General features: G+C 43.0%; 1 protein-coding gene across 2 annotated transcripts in view; it reads left to right on the top strand.

Moving 5' to 3' along the window:
• The window catches only part of FSTL4 (follistatin like 4), a 450,257-nt gene that overhangs the window by 41,884 nt on the left and 387,003 nt on the right, over positions 1 to 21,370 (top strand). For both annotated transcript variants that reach the window (XM_067731745.1, XM_067731746.1), the window contains one exon: positions 11,172 to 11,205. In XM_067731745.1, the coding sequence (XP_067587846.1) occupies positions 11,172 to 11,205 (34 nt within the window). The remainder of the gene's footprint in view (positions 1 to 11,171; positions 11,206 to 21,370) is intronic.

Raw genomic sequence — 21,370 nt, 5'->3', positions numbered from 1 at the left:
GCAACAACTCACCTAATAAAAAGCCATGAACTCTGTGTTTACTATAGCCCTCCCATTTTTCTTTCCCCTCTATAAAAGAGTTTTCCTTCCTTTGCCATGTGGGGACTTGTAGATGGCTGATCATGGTTGTAGACTCTGAATTTCACTTATCTGCTGATCCTGAATAACTCCCCCCCCCCATTTTTTTTCTGGAGAAATAACTAACAATTTATTTTTTTAGGTAAAAAATATGAAAAATTGTAAACTCTGTAGACTACTTTATTGTCTTTCAGCGAAGATTTACTTTTATTTGTTAGATATAGAATACTGGCAGATCATCTTGATCTACCCAGGAATAGAAATTCTTTGAGAATATATGATCTTAACTGAAAGTCAGCTGCATTTACTAGTAGCACTCTTCCTTTGAAAGCTTAATTTTTGTCTTTCTAGCACCATGATGCTGTCAAAATCTGTGCTTAGTTTCTTAGCTGTTTGAGGCTAATTTTTTGCTTCTCAACCTCTTGCTCTTTATATGTACAGCTTAAGTATAATAATTTAACTCAAGAGGAAGGTGTGTGCAGAATATTGGGCTCACTTCTTTCTGATTCCCTTTTCTAGGATTGTAGACCCTCAAGTTCTGGTTGCTTTTGTAGCCCCAACTTAGGTATCTCCCAACTCAGTAAGGCTACTTTAAGCTCCAGAACATTACTTTTGTTTGGCTTCTGTGTAAAACCATAAATGCCCCAAAGGGAAACTCTGGCAGTAAATATGGGGCTCACCTCAAAAGCCTCCTCTTCTCTCCAAATATTGGCTAAGATCTGTCTGCCTTTGTTGCTCTCAGATGCCTACAAAAACTTTGGAGGGTTATTTATCCAACTTTTATAGTTATTCTTAACAGAAGGATTGGTCTAATACAAGCTATTCTTTCACAGCCTGAAGCAGAAGTCTATCTCATCTAATTTTTACACTATCTTTATGAATTAAATACATAGAATGTTGTTATGTGCATAAACTTTGGGATTAGACTTTAGAATTTAAGTCCCAGCTGGCCACTGACCAAAATGTGAAAACTTAGACAAATTTTAAACTCTCTGACCCTCTACTTCCTCCCATTTTAATAAATATCTGAGAAATGAAGTTGCAGAAACTTCACTTTCAACTAAAATCAGATAATTGGACTTTTATTTTAACTATTTCAGTGCATAATATGAGGAAAACTTCCAAATCCATTGTATGAAACTGGTATAATTTTAAGTCCTAAAACTGAGAAAAATGACACCTAAAAATTATGGACCAATCTCATTTATGAATATTAATTCAAAAATGTATTTAAAATCATAGCAAATAGAATCCAGCAGCATATTTTTAAAAATGCACCATGATTAGCAAAAGCTTATTCCAGAAATACAGGGATAATTGAATACTATGAAATCTACTAAATAAGCCATCACATTAATAGAGCTGAGGAGAAAAACATCACAGAATCACCTCCATAAATGCAGAAAAAGTATTTCATAAAATTCAACACACATTTATTTTATTTTCATTCACCAAAATGTATTGAACATCTGTGCTATTATAAATAACACTGAGGATGCCAGCATGAAAAAGATACTGGCACCATCCCAGCTCACATTCCAGTGGAAGGAAACAGCCAATAAATAAACAAGTCAGGGGACAAGCTGGAACATACATGTATTTTAAAAACTCTATAAAATATGCATAGATCTCACTAATATAATAAACATCCTTTGGGCCAAGAGCCAGCATTTTACTTATTGGGAAACACTACAGGTTTTCTTCTTAAAATCAGAAAGAAGAGTAGGATACCGACTATGTTTACAACACTTAACATTAGGTGGAGGAATTAGCTAAAAGAATAAGACTATGTATAACTGATTTACTTTCTTATAAGGCAGAAACTAACACACCATTGTAAAGCAATTATACTCCAATGAAGATGTAAAAAAAGAATAAGATAGACCAAGGGACCTTCAAGATGGCAGAGGAGTAAGACGTGGAGATCACCTTCCTTCCCACAGTAACAACAGAAATACATCAACATGTGGAACAACTCCTACAGAACACCTACTGAATGCTGGCAGAGGACCTCAGACTTCCCAAAAGGCAAGAAACTCCCCACGTACCTGGGTAGGGCAAAAGAGAAAAGCAAAAACTAAAGACTAAAGAATAGGGACAGGACCTGCACCTCTGGGAGAGAGCTGTGAAGGAGGAAAAGTTTCCACACACTAGGAAGCCCCTTCACTGGTGGAGATGGGGGGTGGGCGGTGGGGGGGAAGCTTCAGAGCCAGGAGGAGAGCGCAGCAACAGGGGTGCAGAGGGCAAAGCGGAGAGATTCCCGCACAGAGGATCGGTGCCGACCAGCACTCACCAGCCTGAGAGGCTTGTCTGCTCACCCGCTGGGGCAAGTGGGGGCAGGGAGCTGAGGCTCTGGCTTCAGAGGTTAGATCCCAGGCAGAGGACTGGGGTTGGCTATGTGAACACAGCCCGAAGGGAGCTACTGCGCCACAGCTAGCCAGGAGGGAGTTGGGGAAAAAGTCTGGAGCTACCAAAGAGCCAAGAGACTTTTTACTTCCCTCTTCGTTTTCTGGTGCGTGAGGAGAGGGGATTAAAAGCGCCGCCTAAATGAGCTCCAGAGACGGGAGCCAGCCGCGACTGTCAGCGCGGACCCCAGAGACGGGTATGGGACGCTAAGGCTGCTGCTGCTGCCACCAAGAAGCCTGTGTGCGAGCACAGGTCACTATCCACAACCCCCTTCCGGGAGCCTGTGCAGCCCGCCACCGCCAGGGTCCCGGGATCCAGGGACAACTTCCCCGGGAGAACACAAGGCGCGCTTCAGGCTGGTGCAACGTCACGCTGGCCTCTGCCACCGCAGGCTCGTCCCGCATCCGCACCCCTTCCTCCCCCCAGCCTGAGTGAGCCAGAGCCCCCTAATCAGTGGCTCCTTTAACCCCGTCCTGTCTGAGCGAAGAACAGATGCCCTCCGGCGACCTACACGCAGAGGCGGGGCCGCATCCAAAGCTGAGCCCCTGGGAGCTGTGAGAACAAAGAAGAGAAAGGGAAATCTCTCCCAGCAGCCTCAGGAGCAGCGGATTAAATCTCCACAATCAAGCTGACGTACCCTGCATCTGTGGAATACCTGAATAGACAATGAATCATCCCAAAATTGAAGCAGTAGACTTTGGGAGCAACTGTAGACTTGGGGTTCGCTTTCTGCACCTAATTTGTTTCTGGTTTTATGTTTATTTTAGTTTAGTATTTAGAGCTTATTATCATTGGTAGATTTGTTTATTGATTTGGTTGCTCTCTTCCTTTTTTTAGAAAAATATATGTTTTCCTTTTTCTCTTTTTGTGAGTGTGTATGTGTATGCTTCTTTGTGTGATTTTGTCTGTATAGCTTTGCTTTTACCATTTGTCCTAGCATTCTGTCCGTCCATTTTTTTTTCTTTGTATAGTTTTTAGCGCTTGTTATCACTGGTGGATTTGGTTTTTGGTTTGGCTGTTCTTTCTTTCTTATTACTTTTTTATTTTTAATAATTTTTTTTATTTTTTGTTATAATAACTTTTTATTTTATTTTTTTCTTTCTTTCCTTTCTTTCTCTCTTTCCTTCAGAGCTGAGTGGCTGACAGGGTCTTGGTTCTTCAGCCAGGTGTGAGGTCAGAGCCTCTGAGGTGGGAAGGCGAGTTCAGGACATTGGTCCACCAGAGACCACCCCACATAATATCAAATGGCAAAAGCTCTCACAGAGATCTCCATCTCAATGCTAACAGCCAGCTCCACTCAGCAACTGGCAAGCTACAGGGCTGGGCACACTGTGCCAAACAACTAGCAAGACAGGAACACAACCCCACCCATTAGCAGAGAGGCTGCCTAAAATCATAATAAGTCCACAGACACCCCAAAACACACCACCAGACGTGGACCTGCCCACCAGAAAGACAAGATCCAGCCGCAGCCACCAGAACACAGGCACCAGTCGCTCCATCAGGAAGCCTACACAACCCACTGAACCAACCTTACCCACTGGGGGCAGACACCAAAAACAACAGGAACTATGAACCTGCAGCCTGCAAAAAGGAGACCCCAAACACAGTAAGTTAAGCAAAATAGGAAGACACAGAAATACACAGCAGATGAAGGAGCAAGGTAAAAACCCACAAGACCTAACAAATGAAGAGGAAATAGGCAGTCTACCTGAAAAAGAATTCAGAATAATGATAGTAAAGATGATCCAAAATCTTGGAAATAGAATGGAGAAAACACAAGAAATGTTTAACAAGGACCTAGAAGAACTAAAGAGCAAACAAACAGTGAAGAACAACACAATAAATGAAATAAAAAATTCTCTACAAGGGATCAATAGCAGAATAACTGAGGCAGAAGAACGGATAAGTGACCTGGAAGATAAAATAGTGGAAATAACTACTGCAGAGCAGAATAAAGAAAAAAGAATGAAAAGAATTGAGGACAGAGACTTCTGGGACAACATTAAATGCACCAACATTCGAATTATGGGGGTCCCAGAAGAAGAAAAGAAAAAGAAAGGGACTGAGAAAATATTTGAAGAGATTATAGTTGAAAACTTTCCTAATATGGGAAAGGAAGTAGTCAATCAAGTCCAGGAAGTGCAGAGAGTCCCATGCAGGATAAATCCAAGGAGAAACATGCCAAGACACATATTAATCAACCTATCAAACATTAAATACAAAGAAAATATTAAAAGCAGTAAGGGAAAAGCAAAAAATAACATACAGGGGAATCCCTATAAGGTTAACAGCTGATCTTTCAGCAGAAACTCTGCAAGCCAGAGGGGAGAGGCAGGACATTTTAAAGTGATGAAAGGGAAAAACTTAAAACCAGGATTACTCTACCAGGAAAGGATCTCATTCAGACTCAACAGAGAAATTAAAACCTATACAGACAAGCAAAAGCTAAGAGAATTCAGCAACATGAAACCAGCTCTATAACAAATGCTAAAGGAACTTTTCTAGACAGGAAACACAAAAAGGAAAAGACCTACAATAACAAACCGAAAACAATTAAGAAAATGGTAATAGGAACATACATATCAATAACTACCTTAAATGTAAATGGATTACATGCTCCAACCAAAAGACACAGACTAGATGAATGGATACAAAAACAAGACCCGTATATATGCTGTCTACAAGAGACCCACTTCAGACCTGGGGACACATACAGATTGAAAGTCAGGGGATGGAAAAAGATATTCCATGCAAATGGAAATCAAAGGAAAGCTGGTGTAACAATTCTCATATCAGACAAAATAGACTTTAAAATAAAGATTATTACAAGAGACAAAGAAGGACACTACATAATGATCAAGGGATTGATCCAAGAAGAAGATATGACAATTTTAAATATTTATGCACCCAACATAGGAGCACTTCAATACATAAGGCAAATGCTAACAACCATAAAAGGGGAAACCGACAGTAACACAGTAATAGTATGAGACTTTAACACCCTGCTTTCACCCCACAGATCATCCAAAATGAAAATAAATAAGGAAACACAAGCTTTAATTGATATATTAAACAAGATGGACTTAATTGATATTTATAGGACTTTCCATCCAAAAACAACAGGATGCACTTTCTTCTCAAGTGCTCATGGAACATTCTCCAGGATAGATCATATCTTTGGTCACAAATCAAGCCTTGGTAAATTTAAGAAAATTGAAATTGTATCAAGTATCTTTTCCGACCACAACGCTATGAGACTAGATATCAATTACTGGAAAAAAATCTGTAAAAAATACAAACACATGGAGTCTAAACAATACACTACTAAATAACCAAGAGATCACTGAAGAAGTCAAAGAGGAAATTAAAAAATACCTAGAAACAAATGACAATGAAAACACGATGACCCAAAACCTATGGGATGCAGCAAAAGCAGTTCTAAGAGGGAAGTTTATAACAATACAATCCTACATCAAGAAACAAGAAAAATCTCAAATAAACAACCTAACCTGCCACGTAAAGCAATTAGAGAAAGAAGAACCAAAAAAACCCCAAAGTTAGCAGAAGGAAAGAAATCATAAAGATCAGATCAGAAATAAATGAAAAAGAAATAAAGGAAACAGTAGTAAAGATCAATAAAATTAAAAGCTGGTTCTTTGAGGAGGATAAACAAAATTGTTAAACCATTAGCCACACTCATCAAGAAAAAAAGAAGACTCAAATCAATAGAATTAGAAATGAAAAAGGAGAAGTAACAACTAACACTGCAGAAATACAAAGGATCATGAGAGATTACTACAAGCAAATTTATGCCATTAAAATGGACAACCTGGAAGAAATGGACAAATTCTTAGAAAAGCACAACCTTCCAAGACTGAACCAGGAAGAAATAGAAAATATGAACAGACCAATAACAAGCGCTGAAATTGAGACTGTGATTAAAAATCTTCCAACAAACAAAAGCCGAGGACCAGGTGGCTTCAAAGGCGAATTCTATCAAACATTTAGAGAAGAGCTAACGGCTATCCTTCTCAAACTCTTCCAAAATATAGCAGAGGGAGGAACACTCCCAAACTCATTCAACGAGGGCACCATTACCCTGATACCAAAACCAGACAAAGATGTCATAAAGAAAGAAAACTACAGGCCAATATCACTGATGAACATAGATGCAAAAATCCTCCAAAAAGTGCTAGCAAACAGAATCCAACAGCACATTAAAAGGATCATACACCATGATCAAGTGGGATTTATCCCAGGAATGCAAAGATTCTTCAATATACACAAGTCAATCAATGTGATACAACATATTAACAAATTGAAGGAGAAAAACCATATGATCATCTCAATAAATGCAGAAAAAGCTTTCAACAGAATTCGACACCCATTTAGGATAAAAACCCTTCAGAAAGTAGGTGTAGAGTGAACTTAACTCAACTTAGTAAAGGCCATATAGGACAAACCTACAGCCAACGTCATTCTCAATGGTGAAAAACTGAAAGTATTTCCTCTAAGATCAGGGACAAGACAAGGTTATCCACTCTCACCACTATTATTCAACACAGTTTTGGAAGTTTTAGCCACAGCAATCAGAGAAGAAAAAGAAATAAAAGGAGTCCAAATCAGAAAAGAAGAAGTAAACTGTCACTCTTTGCAGATGACATGATACTATACATAGAGAATCCTAAAGATGCTACCAGAAAACTACTAGAGCGAACCAATGAATTTGGTAAAGTAGCAGGATACAAAATTAATGCACAGAAATCTCTTGCATTCCTATACACTAATGATGAAAAATCTGAAAGAGAAGGAAACACACCCATTTACCATTTCAGCAAAAAGAATAAAATACCAAGGAATAAACCTACCTAAGGCGACAAAAGACCTGTATGCAGAAAACTATAAGACACTGATGGAAGAAATTAAAGATGATAAAAGCAGATGGAGAGATATGCCATGTCCTTGGGTTGGAAGAATCAACATTGTGAAAATGACTATACTACCCAAAGCAATCTACAGTTTCCATGCAATCCCTATCAAACTACCAATGGCTTTTTCTTCAGAACTAGAACAAAAAATTTCACAATTTGTATGGAAACACAGAAGACCCCGAATAGCCAAAGCAATCTTGAGAACGAAAAACAGAGCTGGAGGAATCAGGCTCCCTGACTTCAGGCTATATTACAAAGCTACAGTTATCAAGACAGTATGGTACTGGCATGAAAACAGAAATATGGATCAATGGGACAGGATAGAAAGCCCAGAGATAAACCCACGTACATGTGGTCACCTTATTTTTGATAAAGGAGGCAAGAATATACAATGGAGAAAAGACAGCCTCTTCAGTAAGTGGTGCTGGGTGAACTGGACAGCTACATTTTAAAGAATGAAATTCGAACACTCCCTAACACCATACATAAAAATAAACTCAGAATGGATTAAAGACCTGAATGTAAGGCCGGACACTATCAAACTCTTAGAGGAAAACATAGGCAGAACAGTCTATGACATATATCACAGCAACATCGTTTTTGACCCACCTCCTAGAGAAGTGGAAATAAAAACAAAAATAAACAAATGTGACCTAATGAAACTTAAAATCTTTTGCACATCAAAGGAAACTATAAACAAGTTGAAAAGACAACCCTCAGAATGGGAGAAAATATTTGCAAATGAAGCAACTGACAAAGGATTAATCTCCAGAATATAAGAGCAGCTCATGCAGCTCAATATCAAAAAAACAAACAATCCAAAAATGGGCAGAAGACCTAAACAGACATTTCTCCAAAGAAGATATACAGACTGCTAACAAACACATGCAAGGATGCTCAACATCACTAATCATTAGAGAAATGCAAATCAAAATTACAATGAGATATCATCTCACACCCTTCAGAATGGCCATCATCAAAAAATCTAGAAACAATAAATGCTGGAGAGGGTGTGGAGAAAAAGGAACCCTCTTGCACTGCTGGTGGAATGTGAATTGGTATAGCCACTACGGAGAACAGTATGGAGGTTCCTTAAAAACTACAAATAGGGCTTCCCTGGTGGCGCAGTGGTTGAGAGTCCGCCTGCCGATGCAGGGGACGCGGGTTCGTGCCCCGGTCCGGGAAGATCCCACATGCCGCGGAGCGGCTAGGCCCGTGATCCGTGGCCGCTGAGCCTGCGCGTCCAGCGCGTGTGCTCCGCGACGGGAGAGGCCACAACAGTGAGAGGCCCGTGAACCAAAAAAAAACAAACAAACAAAAAAAAAAAACTACAAATAGAACTACAATATGACACAGCAATCCCACTGCTGGGCATATACCCTGAGAAAACCATAATTCAAAAAGAGTCATGTACCAAAATGTTCATTGCAGCTCTATTTACAATAGCCCGGAGATGGAAACAACCTATGTATATGTATATGTATAACTGATTCATTTTGTTATAAAGCAGAAACTAACACACCATTGTAAAGCAATTATACTTCAATAAAGATGTTAAAAGAAAAAGAATAAGGCTAGAGAAAGCAACTGTAGACCTAGAAACTGGGAGAAAGAAAGAAAATCACTGCTATATGTAGACTGTATAAATATACAAATGGAGAGCCCAAAAGAATCATTGGGAAACGTATTACAAGCAATAAGAAATTTAGTCATGTGGTCGGTTACATCAATATATATGAATCAGTTGCCATCACATATAACAAATACTAGTTATTTCCAAGGCTGGAGGTGCCAGCCCCTGGAGCAGAGAGCTGAGGAGCAGTGTGGGAGGAGCTGGGTTTACTCAGTGCATGATGGGCTTCCTGGCTTTCGTATCTCTCATTATAGTTACTACTGCCCAAGCTCCCTCTTTTGAACCCTGAGCTGCTGAGGAACCAGCACGTTGGAAGCTTGTTTGGTTAATTGTACTGTGCTGATGTGCTGCTGCCCTATAACATGTATCTTCAATTGGTCTCCACTTGGGCTTTTTTTTTTTTTTTTTTTTACATCTTTATTGGAGTATAATTGCTTTACAGTGGTGTGTTAGTTTCTGCTTTATAACAAAGTGAACCTTGTGACAAAGTGAGAGAGTGGCATGGACATATATACACTACCAAACTTAAAATAGATAGCTAGTGGGAAGCAGCCGCATAGCACAGGGAGATCAGCTCCACTTGGGCTTTTGACGCATTACAGAGATGGCAGTCAGAAAGTGTAATTTGGGCAGGACAATCTTTTCAGTGCCTCCTCAGTTTCCTTTCTAATATTGCCTCCCCTACCTGGCTCCATAAGAATGCTAGACAAGAATGTTAAGGTATGAAAGACAATATCATTTGTTTAAAAAGTGATGGTGGGGCTTCCCTGGTGGCGCAGGGGTTGAGAGTCTGTCTGCCGATGCAGGGGACACGGGTTCGTGCCCCGGTCCGGGAAGATCCCACGTGCCGCAGAGCGGCTGGGCCCGTGAGCCGTGGCCACTGGGCCTGTGCGTCCGGAGCCTCTGCTCTGCAATGGGAGAGGCCACAGCAGCGAGAGGCCCGCGTACCACACACACACAAAAAAAAGTGGTGGTGCTGAATGGTCTTTTTGGTTGTGATTTTGAGTTGTCCCAAGTTCGGTGTTTGATCTTCTTTTCTTCAATTGCTAGAATGGATTTTCAGCTTATTCTCAAGATTAGGCTTTTTATTCCTAAACTGGTCATTTATAGTGGATTGTAGATACTTTTTATTAGTTATGAAACCGCCATATGTTTCAGCCTTTCCCCCCATTACTTCCCACTGGGTCTTTTCCTGCTTCCTGACCATGCCCTGTACTTTTTTGCCACCCTGTCTTTTCTCAAGCCATTCTCTCTTCCTGGTGCACCCTCCTTCCCTTATTGCTGTCTGAAAGCCTTCCCATTCTTCAGTGCTATTTACAAAGTGCTTTAAAAAAAAAACAAACTTTTTCTTATGTTTTCAGTTGAATGTGAGTGTATTGGTATTTATCAAGGCAAAATCACCCCTTTATTTCTCAGTAATTTATGTTCTGTACCCTTCTATTCAACTGTGCATATCTTCAATGCAGGGACTCTGTTTTACCTATGTAATTTCTGAAACACTTTGCTTATTGCTTTGCACAGCGCATGAAGATGAGATTGAATTTAGAAAAGCCAAGGGGTTAATTCAGTCCAGTGGCATGGACTGGCTATCCAAATTGTCCATAATATCCCACCCTTTGGAAACTATTGATGAGCATAATCAGTCACCAGGTCACGCCAGTAACCTGCACAGGAGCAACGGTAGTCTTCACCATGGCACCAGCAATCACAACCTACTGCTGCTCATATGATTCTGGCCCCTGTCTTCTTATGTTTTCCCCAGGCCCTACAAGCACCTGCGGTCTAGGTGGAGGGTGGGAATTCAACTTGGAACGAGGTCTTCCCTAACAATTGATACCAGCCCAGTTTCCACATAAGGAAGACCATGAGAGTTGGCTCCGCTCATTAAACACTGCATGATTAACAGTATTTTTTGCTTAAGCCAACAAAGCAACAAGTAGTTTACATGTACAGTTGTGTGTATGTATGAGAGTTTAATAAACCCCACATTGCTGAGTGTCTTGTCCTTATGAGATTGTTTACCGTTCTGTGAATAAATGTCTAACAACAGGTGAGATATTTTCAAGTATCTCTACATACGAATTATTCTTTGAAAACACCAACTCTTTCTTTTCTTGCAGGAATCCAGACGCCTTGAAGTCACAAGAAGAGAAGGTAGGGAAGATGCATTCATACTCATTTCATTTTCATTGTTGACATTTGGATGTAGTTTGTTGAAGTTAAGACGAACCTCAGCCTGTTCTTTGACATTTCGTGTGGCCTTTTCTGGGTGCTGGCTATGTGGCACTTGCCTCTAGGGACTGCAGGAACTAAAGTCCAGGTTTGCTTGTGAGAACTACGTCTTCTACCTTCTAGTATCAGAGATGGGATCTGGCGAACTGGCTTATTCATGATAATGTTTACAGTCTCTCCAGAGAGGCCTCATCTTTTGAGTGAAGTTTGAAGTAATAATTTAGTTCCACCCAGTGAAAACCACTTCAGCAATAAAAAATGGTTTATGGTTTGAGGTATTTCAATATCTGGGAACATGTGCCACTGTGAAAAATATTTCTGATTAGATTTTTACAACTTTAGTTAAGCTGAAATAGATATAAGCAATTAATTTCCCTTCTGAAAACAATGCAATGGTGTTTTATTTTCCCTGCCAGAGTTCCTCTAGCACATTCATTTTCTGATCACTGAGGTAAATATATATATGGGTGGTAAGTTCTGAAATCTTTTAGTGGAAATTGAAGTTTACTTGCTTTCAGTAATACCTGGTCTCTCATGAGAGGGTGTCTTTTGTATGATTTATGGAAATCACCACCAGTCAGCCCTTTATTGCAGGGATGGGAGGATGAAGTCAGAAACCAAAGTGAATTCTTGGTCTAGAGTCTGGCCTTTGGCTTTAGCCCTAATTACGTCTCCTTCTCTGTGGTATTGTCTCCAAAAAGAGCGCCAATCTTTAAAAGTGAGCAAATACCATATTGACTTTCAAATCTAAAAACCTCCCCCCGATTTAGTTCTTATTTTATGCAGCACAGTGGAAGACACAGAATGGCCATGTTACCAAAGTGTGTTCCTAGACCTAAACTTTCCATACTATCTGTACTGATGGGTTAATAGAACTGGTTGTTTGCTGCTGTCCATGGTGCTGGAATCCTGGATACAAAGGATCTGGATTATCTAGCTATAGGATGAATTTTCTGGCTTTCATTCTCATTTGCCATCATCTGGTTTTGGACTCAGTGTCCTCTGAACTGCATCCATAGCGTAAACTGCATTGTTTGGATATCAAAATCAAATGAAATTGGATGAAGGTGGGTGGGGCAGGGAAGGCATATTTCTTATTCAAAGGTGTGTTCACAGTGAGTGCGATGACATGTAAACTGGAGAGAAATAGCCATTAGGAGAGAGGTTGGCATGAACTTTGGTTTAGAATACTATTCATTCACTACCCCTGAGTGTGATTGTTTAGAATTAATTTGAGTTATGGAATCACATATAAACTTAACTGTTTTGGAATATTACTGTCCTTGTGTTAGAAATGTCTTTGAATAGTAAGGCTAGGGTATGAAAGAACCACATGTACTTTTGTTCAAAGGCATAAAAGGCCTTGCTGTACCCGAGACTCCCAATTCCTAGAAGACTGAGTGTCTGAGGATGAGCCAAAGCATGGTCAGGCTGTGCTCTAATCATCCATAATCCCCTTCTCTGTAGAAGCAGCATGTTTCACAACTGGCATATGCCTTGGGTTTGTACTGGTAAATTTGTCTTGACATAACATAAACCTTTTTCTTCCTATTGTGAACTGATGTGTTTCTTGCTTGTTTCTGGCAAGGCTGAGTGTTTGAAAATTCCTGAAATAGCCCAGTGCCTTAATGTCAGTGCTTATAACCCAGCAGGAAGGAAGGAAGAGTGGGTTCCGAGTATTTTCAAGTCTGAGATTCACAGGCTTGGGTAATAGGGTTGTTAATCTTTTTTTTTTTTTTTTTTGGTATAGATGACTTTTTTTATAAACAGTAAAATATATGTAATGTCTCAACTACAAGCCTTTCATGTTGAAAGGGTCTCTAACATGAGTTACTTTAATATTTTGAAACAAAAAATTTAAGAATGTCACAATGGAAACAATCCAAGACTGACAAACTCTAGTGATCAAAGACATTCTCTTTTAGTTAATGTAAAACAATTCATAATTACAGAGAATGTTCTAGCTGTGGATATCATGAGACAAACCACCCTTTCAGACCAAAAGGAACTCAAGGCTAGGGATGAAATGGAGCTCTGATGCAAACCAGCCAAGTGGGGCTGGTTCCTTTAAAACAGTGGTCACCTACTGTTCAGCTTGAGCAGTCCAAGGACAAAGGAAAGCAGAAAACATTTCCTCCTCTTTAAACCTGCCATTCACACCACACGTACTGACCACTCTCACTGCTTTGGTCCAGTGCGTGGAAGGCAGTTCAGTTCCAGTTCGGAGCCACCATCTCCCCATGCAAAGCTGCCACATGGATGATCCAGACTTAGTATTTTTCCTGAGAGCCACCTGCCAGGCATCTTCATGAGGTGACCACAACTGTATACTTTCAGACTGCTTCCTGACTGGGCTCCATCCAGGACAGACACTGACAGTGCCATTCCTCACGGGGCCAAATAGTTTTCCTTGGTCAACTCCTGAGTCCCTATGACAAGGCAAGAGGAACTCAAGAACCTTCGTTGCTGGACTTATACAGGAGCATGAGAGTAGGGTAATTAATCTTCTCCAGAACAGTGTATGGGTATAAAAATAGTTGAAGCACTGTGAATATTTCAATAAACTATTATTCCTACAAACACAAGTAAGACATTGTTGTCTAGCAAAATACACTTATCTTGATCTGGCACTGAAAGAGGAGCAAATAATTAATACTCTGAATTTTTCTACCCAGTTTACCAAGCCCAGGAGATTCTGGAAAGGTCTACAGAGGTAGCCTCTGGACCACAAAACCCAAGATGTTTTCCTTTTTTGTGTTGTTTTGTTTTAATACTACATCTGACTCAAGATATCAGGTCCAACCAGAGTTCATTGCAACAAATGGATGACCAATTGCAACTTTACGCTATGTGACTTTTGCAAACTCTTGAATAGGTCTGTGGAGTGAGAAATGAGGGGGCTAATATTAGCAGTGGAAATGGAGTCTGAGCTAAGTCACAGTTGGGTTGGAGATCATTAGGGTGACATGAATGCACTGTGTGCCTCAGACCCACTCTCTGCTTTATTTCCCCCTGTGGTCCTCCCATCCAGTGATGTCACAGTTCCCAGATTGTAGCCCAGCTTTCTTGCCTCTGGCCTTCACTGTTCCTGCAGCCTGCATGCTCTTTGTCCCTCATCTTTTGTGAAATTCCACCTCTCCCTCACCCCTTCCAACTCTCTTTCTGAAGAGTTTTGCTTACCCTACTTTACTTGAGAGTTAAGGGCTCCTGTTAGGTCATTCAGTTCCTGAGAGCTGAGACCCTCCCCTCATTCACTCCCAGAGTCCTCAAGGCCTTAGCCCAGGGCCTATAGTTGCTCAACAATCATTTCTTGAATAAAGTGCAAATTTAAAAAATTGCTTTTTATATGTACTTTTCACTCTGATTCTGTCCTAGTGCTAAGCAAGAGAGGCACTGAGTCATTGGTTCTAAAAAGGCACTTTTAGGGAGTGTTCTGTGGATATCTAGATATTACCAGCTGGTACATTGATGAAAGTGCTCTATGTTCACATAAGCTTGGTACTATGGGTTGAATTGTGTCTCCCAAAAAGATATGTTGAAGTCCTAACCCAGAACATGTGAATGTGACCTTACTTGGAGATATGGTCTTGGCAGATGTGTAATTAAGTTAAGATGAGATCATACTGGAATAGGGTGGGCCCTAATCCAATGAGTGAGATCCTTTTGAGAAGAGAGAAATGTGGACACAGACACACAGGGAGAGCAGCATGCTTCAATGAAGGCACAGATTGGGGTGATGAGTCTGTAAGCCAAGGAACACCAACGATTGCTGACAATCACCAGAAGCTAGGAAGAAGTGACAAAGAATCCTTCCCTAGAGCCTTCAGAGGGAGTGTGGCCATGTCAACACCTTGATTTCTGACTTCCAGTCTCCAGAACTGGGAGAAAACAGATTTCTCTTGTTCCACTCAGGTTATGGAACTTTGTTACAGCAGCCATAGGGAGATAATACACTTGGTAAAGGCTGGACTCACTATTGAGCTAGTAGTTGTTATTTTTACTGCAGAACCTCTCAGCTCTTTAAGATGCTAAATAGGACTTTCAAAAGGAGGTGTAATATGCAGCATTTCCCAAACTTAGTTTCCCATGGCATCTTGATTTGTTGCTTTTAATCATCTCTGGGCTGACATTCCATGCAGTGCCCTTTGCAAGCCCTGCTCTAGAGAGTCCATGGAGAGGGAGTGCTTCATCAGAGCTCAGGACATGCCCCAGCACCAGTGACTGTCTTCCAAGGGTGGTGCATGGAGAGAATGGTGAGCTAGTTATAATGATAACTATGTCTCAGTGGTTCTGAAGTTTTCAGAGAGCTTTCATGTTCTTTACCTCCCTTGACTCTCAGTAACCCATAGTATGAGCAGAGCAGGTCGCACCTTGCATGAGACTCCTTCCTTTCCATGCTAATTTTGGTAGGAACAAAGAGTCCTCTGGGTCAGTGTCCCTCTGGACCAATGTCCCTCTGATGCAGTGAACCTCTCTAATTGGCGGGGTGGGGATGCTTAAGTGACTTGATCTCGCTTCACCATCCAAGGATTTCTAAACATACATGATCACTGCCAAGCCCAGAAAGCTGAGCGGGACTCTTGGAAGAAAACTTCCTAAGGGAGCTTTGTTTCCAATTTAGATATGTGGTCAGGGCTCTTGGGAGATAGAGTATCAGAGGTTGTGGCAGGACAGCAACACTGGGAGGACGTCTCTTAGGAAGGGTACATGCCTACCCCAGCTGGACCTACTTCCACCTTCAGGGCAGTCCTATATTATCCTCCTGCCCTGGGACCCACCTGTGCCAGCTTCGCGGGGAAGGAGAGATGGCTGCTTCTTTATCTGCTTTCTAAGGCAGGTGTTTTTACACCTCCCTCTAGACACCTACAATTTAATTTTAACTTTTTCTGAAGCTTCAGCAAAAGTTGCCAACCTCACCTCTCCAAGGCACTCCCATGTTCACTCTGAGGGCTGATGCTGATTATGACTGCCAGAATTCATCTACTCAAACCAGTGCTTTTCTCTAACTGATCCCATCACATTGAATTCCAGCCATGAGAGAACACTTGAGTAAGCTGAGCAAGCAACTGGGATAATTCAGCCCTTGTCAGCCATCTCTTAGAGCATGGGGTGATCTGTAAGCTCTTCCAGATGTCTGTGCTTGTGCTGCCATTAGAGGCTGTGGGTTTGGGGGTGGGCACCGATGTCACGTTGCATTACCCACCCTCCCAACGACGGTTCACTCACACATTCCAGTCTAGACCAGCTTGGTGTGGCTTCCAGCAGGGCTGTGAGGGAAACCTGAAAGGAGGGACGCTGCTGTCTTCACAGAAAAACAGAGGGGGGTGACAGTCACACAGCCAGGCTGGCTCTGGCTCCTTAGCAATGCAAATCTCCTACATAAACATGACCTGCCAGTCCTGAGTGTGTAACTAGAGCCTCACTTTGTGAAAACCCTTGGAATTATCCCCTTAATTGGCAGCTGCCTCTAATAGCCCCTTTATAGTTCTTTGCATCTGGGTGAACTTCAGCTATCAAGAATTGCATTCTGTTTGCCATTAATTTTGATTTTGTTTAACAGATGTTTTCTGGATCTCTCAGCTGCCTGCATAATCTATCTTGGTGTAATGTACAGTGGGCGACTGTCTTCGATGAAACAGATTAATAAACTCGTAGCTTCTTTTGAGATAACTTCTTGAATGGTTGCAGATGTAGCGAATTTAAAAGGGAGCCATCCAGATTTGACAGTGCCTGGGATAGTGGGTCCTTTTCCAATCAAGACTGCCATATGGGGAAAGAAATGGGGCTTCCTTCCCCATCCTACCCCCACTCTATACAGCGGAGCTTGTTGGTTCTCTCCTGCAGTCATTGGGCTCCAAAAAGGTGGAGGTGGCATCTAACTCCTTCAATTTCTAGCCCCACAGCAGTTGACTCTTTCTGGATAGAGCTGTCACTCTTTAGCTGCTGCAAAACTGTATTGTACCTAGTTGCCCCAGGTTAAGTGGGGAGTGGATGACACAGCTGGCTGATGTGTTCTGGTTGCATACAACATTTTGGCACCCAGTTTAGTCATGACCAATTGGCAGACAGTAGAATCCCACCTCTCCAATTACAGTGTGCCTTCGGGGAAGTTACTCAATCTTCTCTGAAAAAAAATGAGGATAGTAATAGTATAGACCATTAGTCCCAACTCTGGGTTGTTGAAACCCAACTTGCACTGGCTAAAGCCTAAAAGCCTGTGAAACTGCAGAATCTAAGGGAGGGTGGATCTGGCTTCAAGAACAGCTTATACAGGGGTTCTGACACCCCTTCTCCTTCCTTCTCTTGGTGTGTTGGCCTCTTCTACACAGCTTTGCAGGATGGCTTCTAGCAGCTGCAGCTCACAGGGTCCTGACTGCTCACCATCTCAGAGGGTGAAACTTCTTTCCTCCAGAGTGACAGAAAAGTCTCAGTGAGGATTCTGATTTGCTGGCCTTGTATAATATCACGACTCGAGCCCTAAACCAATCACTGTGGCATGGAGGGACTGGAATACTGTGATTGGCCAGGCGAGATCACATGTTCTCCCCTTGGGGTTTGCAGAATCACCCTTACTCAAATGCCAGGGAGTGGGTGCAGGTTCGGTCCACAGAGGAAGGATGCTGGGCAGCATGCAATCAATGCCCCTCACAGCCTCCTGGACATAATATGGGGAGGGATTTGGCATGGAGGGCCCTTGGCGCAGTGTGGGCAGTGGCGTCAGTGCCCAGTGAGGTTGGTAATCTTCATTATGGCTATTCTCATACTGTATCTGTAGATTTGGCCTCAGACATGCAATGAGGAATGTCTCAGTCACCAAGCCCATTCCTCTGTCTCCAAGCAGACTTAAGGTGACTTTGCATATTGTAGGCTGTTGACTTTTCCTGAGAAGGATTTTCTGAAATTTAGCCATTCCCATCTGTCCCCTCTGTCAGAGGCTTTAACTTTCTGCTCAGATTCTCGTATTCTGCAATCAGAAGGACCAAACAGCTCTCTTCTTGATGATGTCTTTAAGAACTTACGGACAAACACACATAAAATTTGTCTCCCCAGATTAAGGGTTTCCTGGGCACTGGGGTCAGAAACTGTCTCGAGCATCACAGTTACTAGACCCTTTATATTTCCTTTCAATTACTTCATCATAATAAAGCTCAGGAAGTGCAGACAATGGCCTTCCCAAGGACCAAGCACAGCCTTAGCCAGAGGATTCTCGGGTTGTGAGTAACCCCAAGCTTCCTGAAAACAATTCTAAGCGCCTGGACCTGGAAAGACCAGCCATGGACTAAGCCCAAGTGAGCCTGAGTTCTCTCTACTGCCCCTTACATGTTCTCCCTTAATCAAAGGTCTTCCAGGCTCTTGGTGAGTGGCTTTTTCCTCCTATCATCTGGCTGATGTCATTTTCTCCAGCGATTTGGAAGAAGCAGGACCTTGCTGCATACACCTCAGGGAGTCACTCGTGCTGCTGTTTGAATGTGTGTGATGCCTCACCTGGTGCCTCAGCACCATGGCACACAGCACTGGTGGCTGTGGCCTGTGCTCCAATGGCAGCTCTCATGCTGCTGTGTAGGATGAGCCCTGGGAGAGCAAGGATCGAGGCTCTTCCTGCCGGGGTCTCCCACCCTGTGCACACAGCGAGCACTGAAAACATGCTAGATCCTGGCGCGTCCTAGGGCTGACCCGCTCTTTGTCACACCTCCACTTCTCATCAAGTAAAATCACAGGTATAGGGGCTGCCAGGTTGTTGGCACCCCTGTCCCATGTGCCGTGCTTACTTTTACTACTACTGCTCTTGGAAGGGCTCCCTCTCCTTCATGACCATCCTCAGGGAGCTACTCTGCTCTTTCTGACAACTTGTGGGTCCCTCTGATAGAAAGTCCTTAAAAGGAGCTCATGCGAATCAGCTAAATCTTTGTGGTTATGAAGGGCCTCAGTAGGTCTGAGCGGGGTCAGGAAGCCCTGTACAGTGGGCTGTGTCAGCGAGGAGTCTCCCTGGGGTTGCCATTGCAAAATGTGCGCATAGCTCCCTGTCTGGAATTGGTGGGGAAAGAGTCATGTTATCTAAGAAGTCATAACCCCTAAAAGATACGAACCACTGCAGATCCGTAAGGACAGTATGGCAAGCCCTTCATAAGACAGCATCACTCTGAATCGTACCAAGCTGGCCTGTCAAGGCCCGCTGGACCTGCTGAGGTCCCATCCTGCCCAGGGGGCTCGCCTCTCTTCTCTGAGATCCCAGCAGTGAAGGCTGACATTTGTCATCTTTGCCCCTTGCCTGGCCCCCAAGCCAGAAGGAGTTTCTCTGCTTTTCAGGAACCCTTGAAATGATCTGCTGCATATAAACACTGGGGTCCTTTTCAAACTTGTTAAGCCATTTGCCCCAGCAATATTAATATGCCATCAGCGAGCCTCTGGGGTTAATTATCTGTGACTTAAAAATCATTTGTTTCTGTCTCTCTTATTTTTTTGCGGCTCAATAGCCTTTCTTTCTTGGGAACGAGATACAGAATCCAACTGACCGTTATGATGTAATTCCTTTCTTGTCCTCAGAATTACTTCATCTGTTAAAAATTCTTAAAAAAAAAAACCCACAAAACCCTCCCATCGCCTTACTTTCAGATTGTGTTGTCTCTTTACAACAAATCTTTAATCTCTCAGCTCCAGCAGTCACAGAGCCCAAATGGGGAGTAATCTGCAAGGTGATATGTCTCATCTGAAGGAGTGAGGCATGCACTGCTTTCTATCCTGATCAGCCCCACTCACTTCTGGGTGCTCACTGCTTCTGAGCCATTGGCCTGTTTCTCCCTGTGGCTGTGGTGAGGTCTTCACGGTGTGCCCTCTGGCGCACAAGCATGTGGTGAACAAGCCACGTGCCCCTGGAGGGCCCTTGCAGGCCAGGCGAGGAGGGCCGGAGATCCTGGGCATTACAGCCCACCCAGTGGTTCTCTGCACGCTCAGTTTTTGGTTATGCTTTCTGGCTGGGGCTGTCATTGGGTTCCAAAAAGATGCTTCAGGGTCTGCATGTAGAAAACTTTTTTCAAAATGTTGAATTTTACATGAGGTAAGATTAGCTTGCCTTCTGTTCTCAGGAAGTCAGGAAACGTGGGCCCCAGAAACGAGCAGGCACTGACTAGCCCCTGGCTCTGTGGGATGTGGACCGTGACCTGCATGCAGCCTCTGGGATGTGGTGAAGTCAACAGGGGGCAGTCTGGGCCGGAGCGTGGGTACAGTCAGTGTTGCTGGATGGTGCGTGGCGCTAGTTCACCTGGGTACCTAGGCTGGTCGTTGCCCACCGACCCGCTCTCCGGAGGCCTCTGTGGGGAGTTCTCAGGCCCTCAGTTGCCCCCTCACCCCTGCAGTGCTTTTAAAGCAATGTCTGGGAACGTATTTTGATCATGATTACTTCTAAAAGAGAAATCACTCTGGTGGAAAGGTAAATACCATTCTTAGGGTTTCGTGAAGGTTTATTAGGTGCTAATGAAAGTTTCCACAGGTGGATTGGAGTCTGCTGGGTGTGCGGTGATGACAGGGAGTGGTCCCTGCCTTTACAGAGCACTTGCATCCACTAATGTGTCAGCCGGGAGATGCGCGAGTGTCCTGTAGATAGAAAGGCACCTGGCTGCCCTGCACCATGGCTAGGCACCTTGCAGGGGGGCCGACCCCAAAGTGGGAGAGTATTTGCTCAGTGTAGACCAACATGGGGGCCTAGGGGAACAGCTCTCTGAATGGCCTGGTGGACGTGACTTCTCAGGATCTTCTCTCCAAAGGATGGTTATTTATTTATTTGTTTGGTTGTTTGTTTATGCAGGCTGCGCCGGGTCTTCGTTGCGGCATGTGGGCTCTTAGTTGCGGCATGCAGGCTCTTAGTTGCGGCATGCATGCGGGATCTAGTTCCCCAACCAGGGATCGAACCCGGGACCCCCACATTGGGAGCGTGGAGTCTTACCCACTGGACCACCAGCAAAGTCCCCAAAGGACGGTTCTGTTGGCAGAGGGTCTCCTTTTGGGCACACTCAATTAGTGGGGACATTTTTGTTGTTGGAAATAGCAAAACGCAGTCCAGCTAGCCCAAACAGAGGATCTTGTTGGCTTA

The sequence above is a fragment of the Pseudorca crassidens genome, chromosome 3, assembly GCF_039906515.1.
Source record: "Pseudorca crassidens isolate mPseCra1 chromosome 3, mPseCra1.hap1, whole genome shotgun sequence".
In the NCBI taxonomy this organism is placed as follows: domain Eukaryota; kingdom Metazoa; phylum Chordata; class Mammalia; order Artiodactyla; family Delphinidae; genus Pseudorca; species Pseudorca crassidens.
The sequence above is the reverse complement of the archived record's forward strand: the minus strand, read 5'-3'. Positions and strand labels throughout refer to the sequence as shown.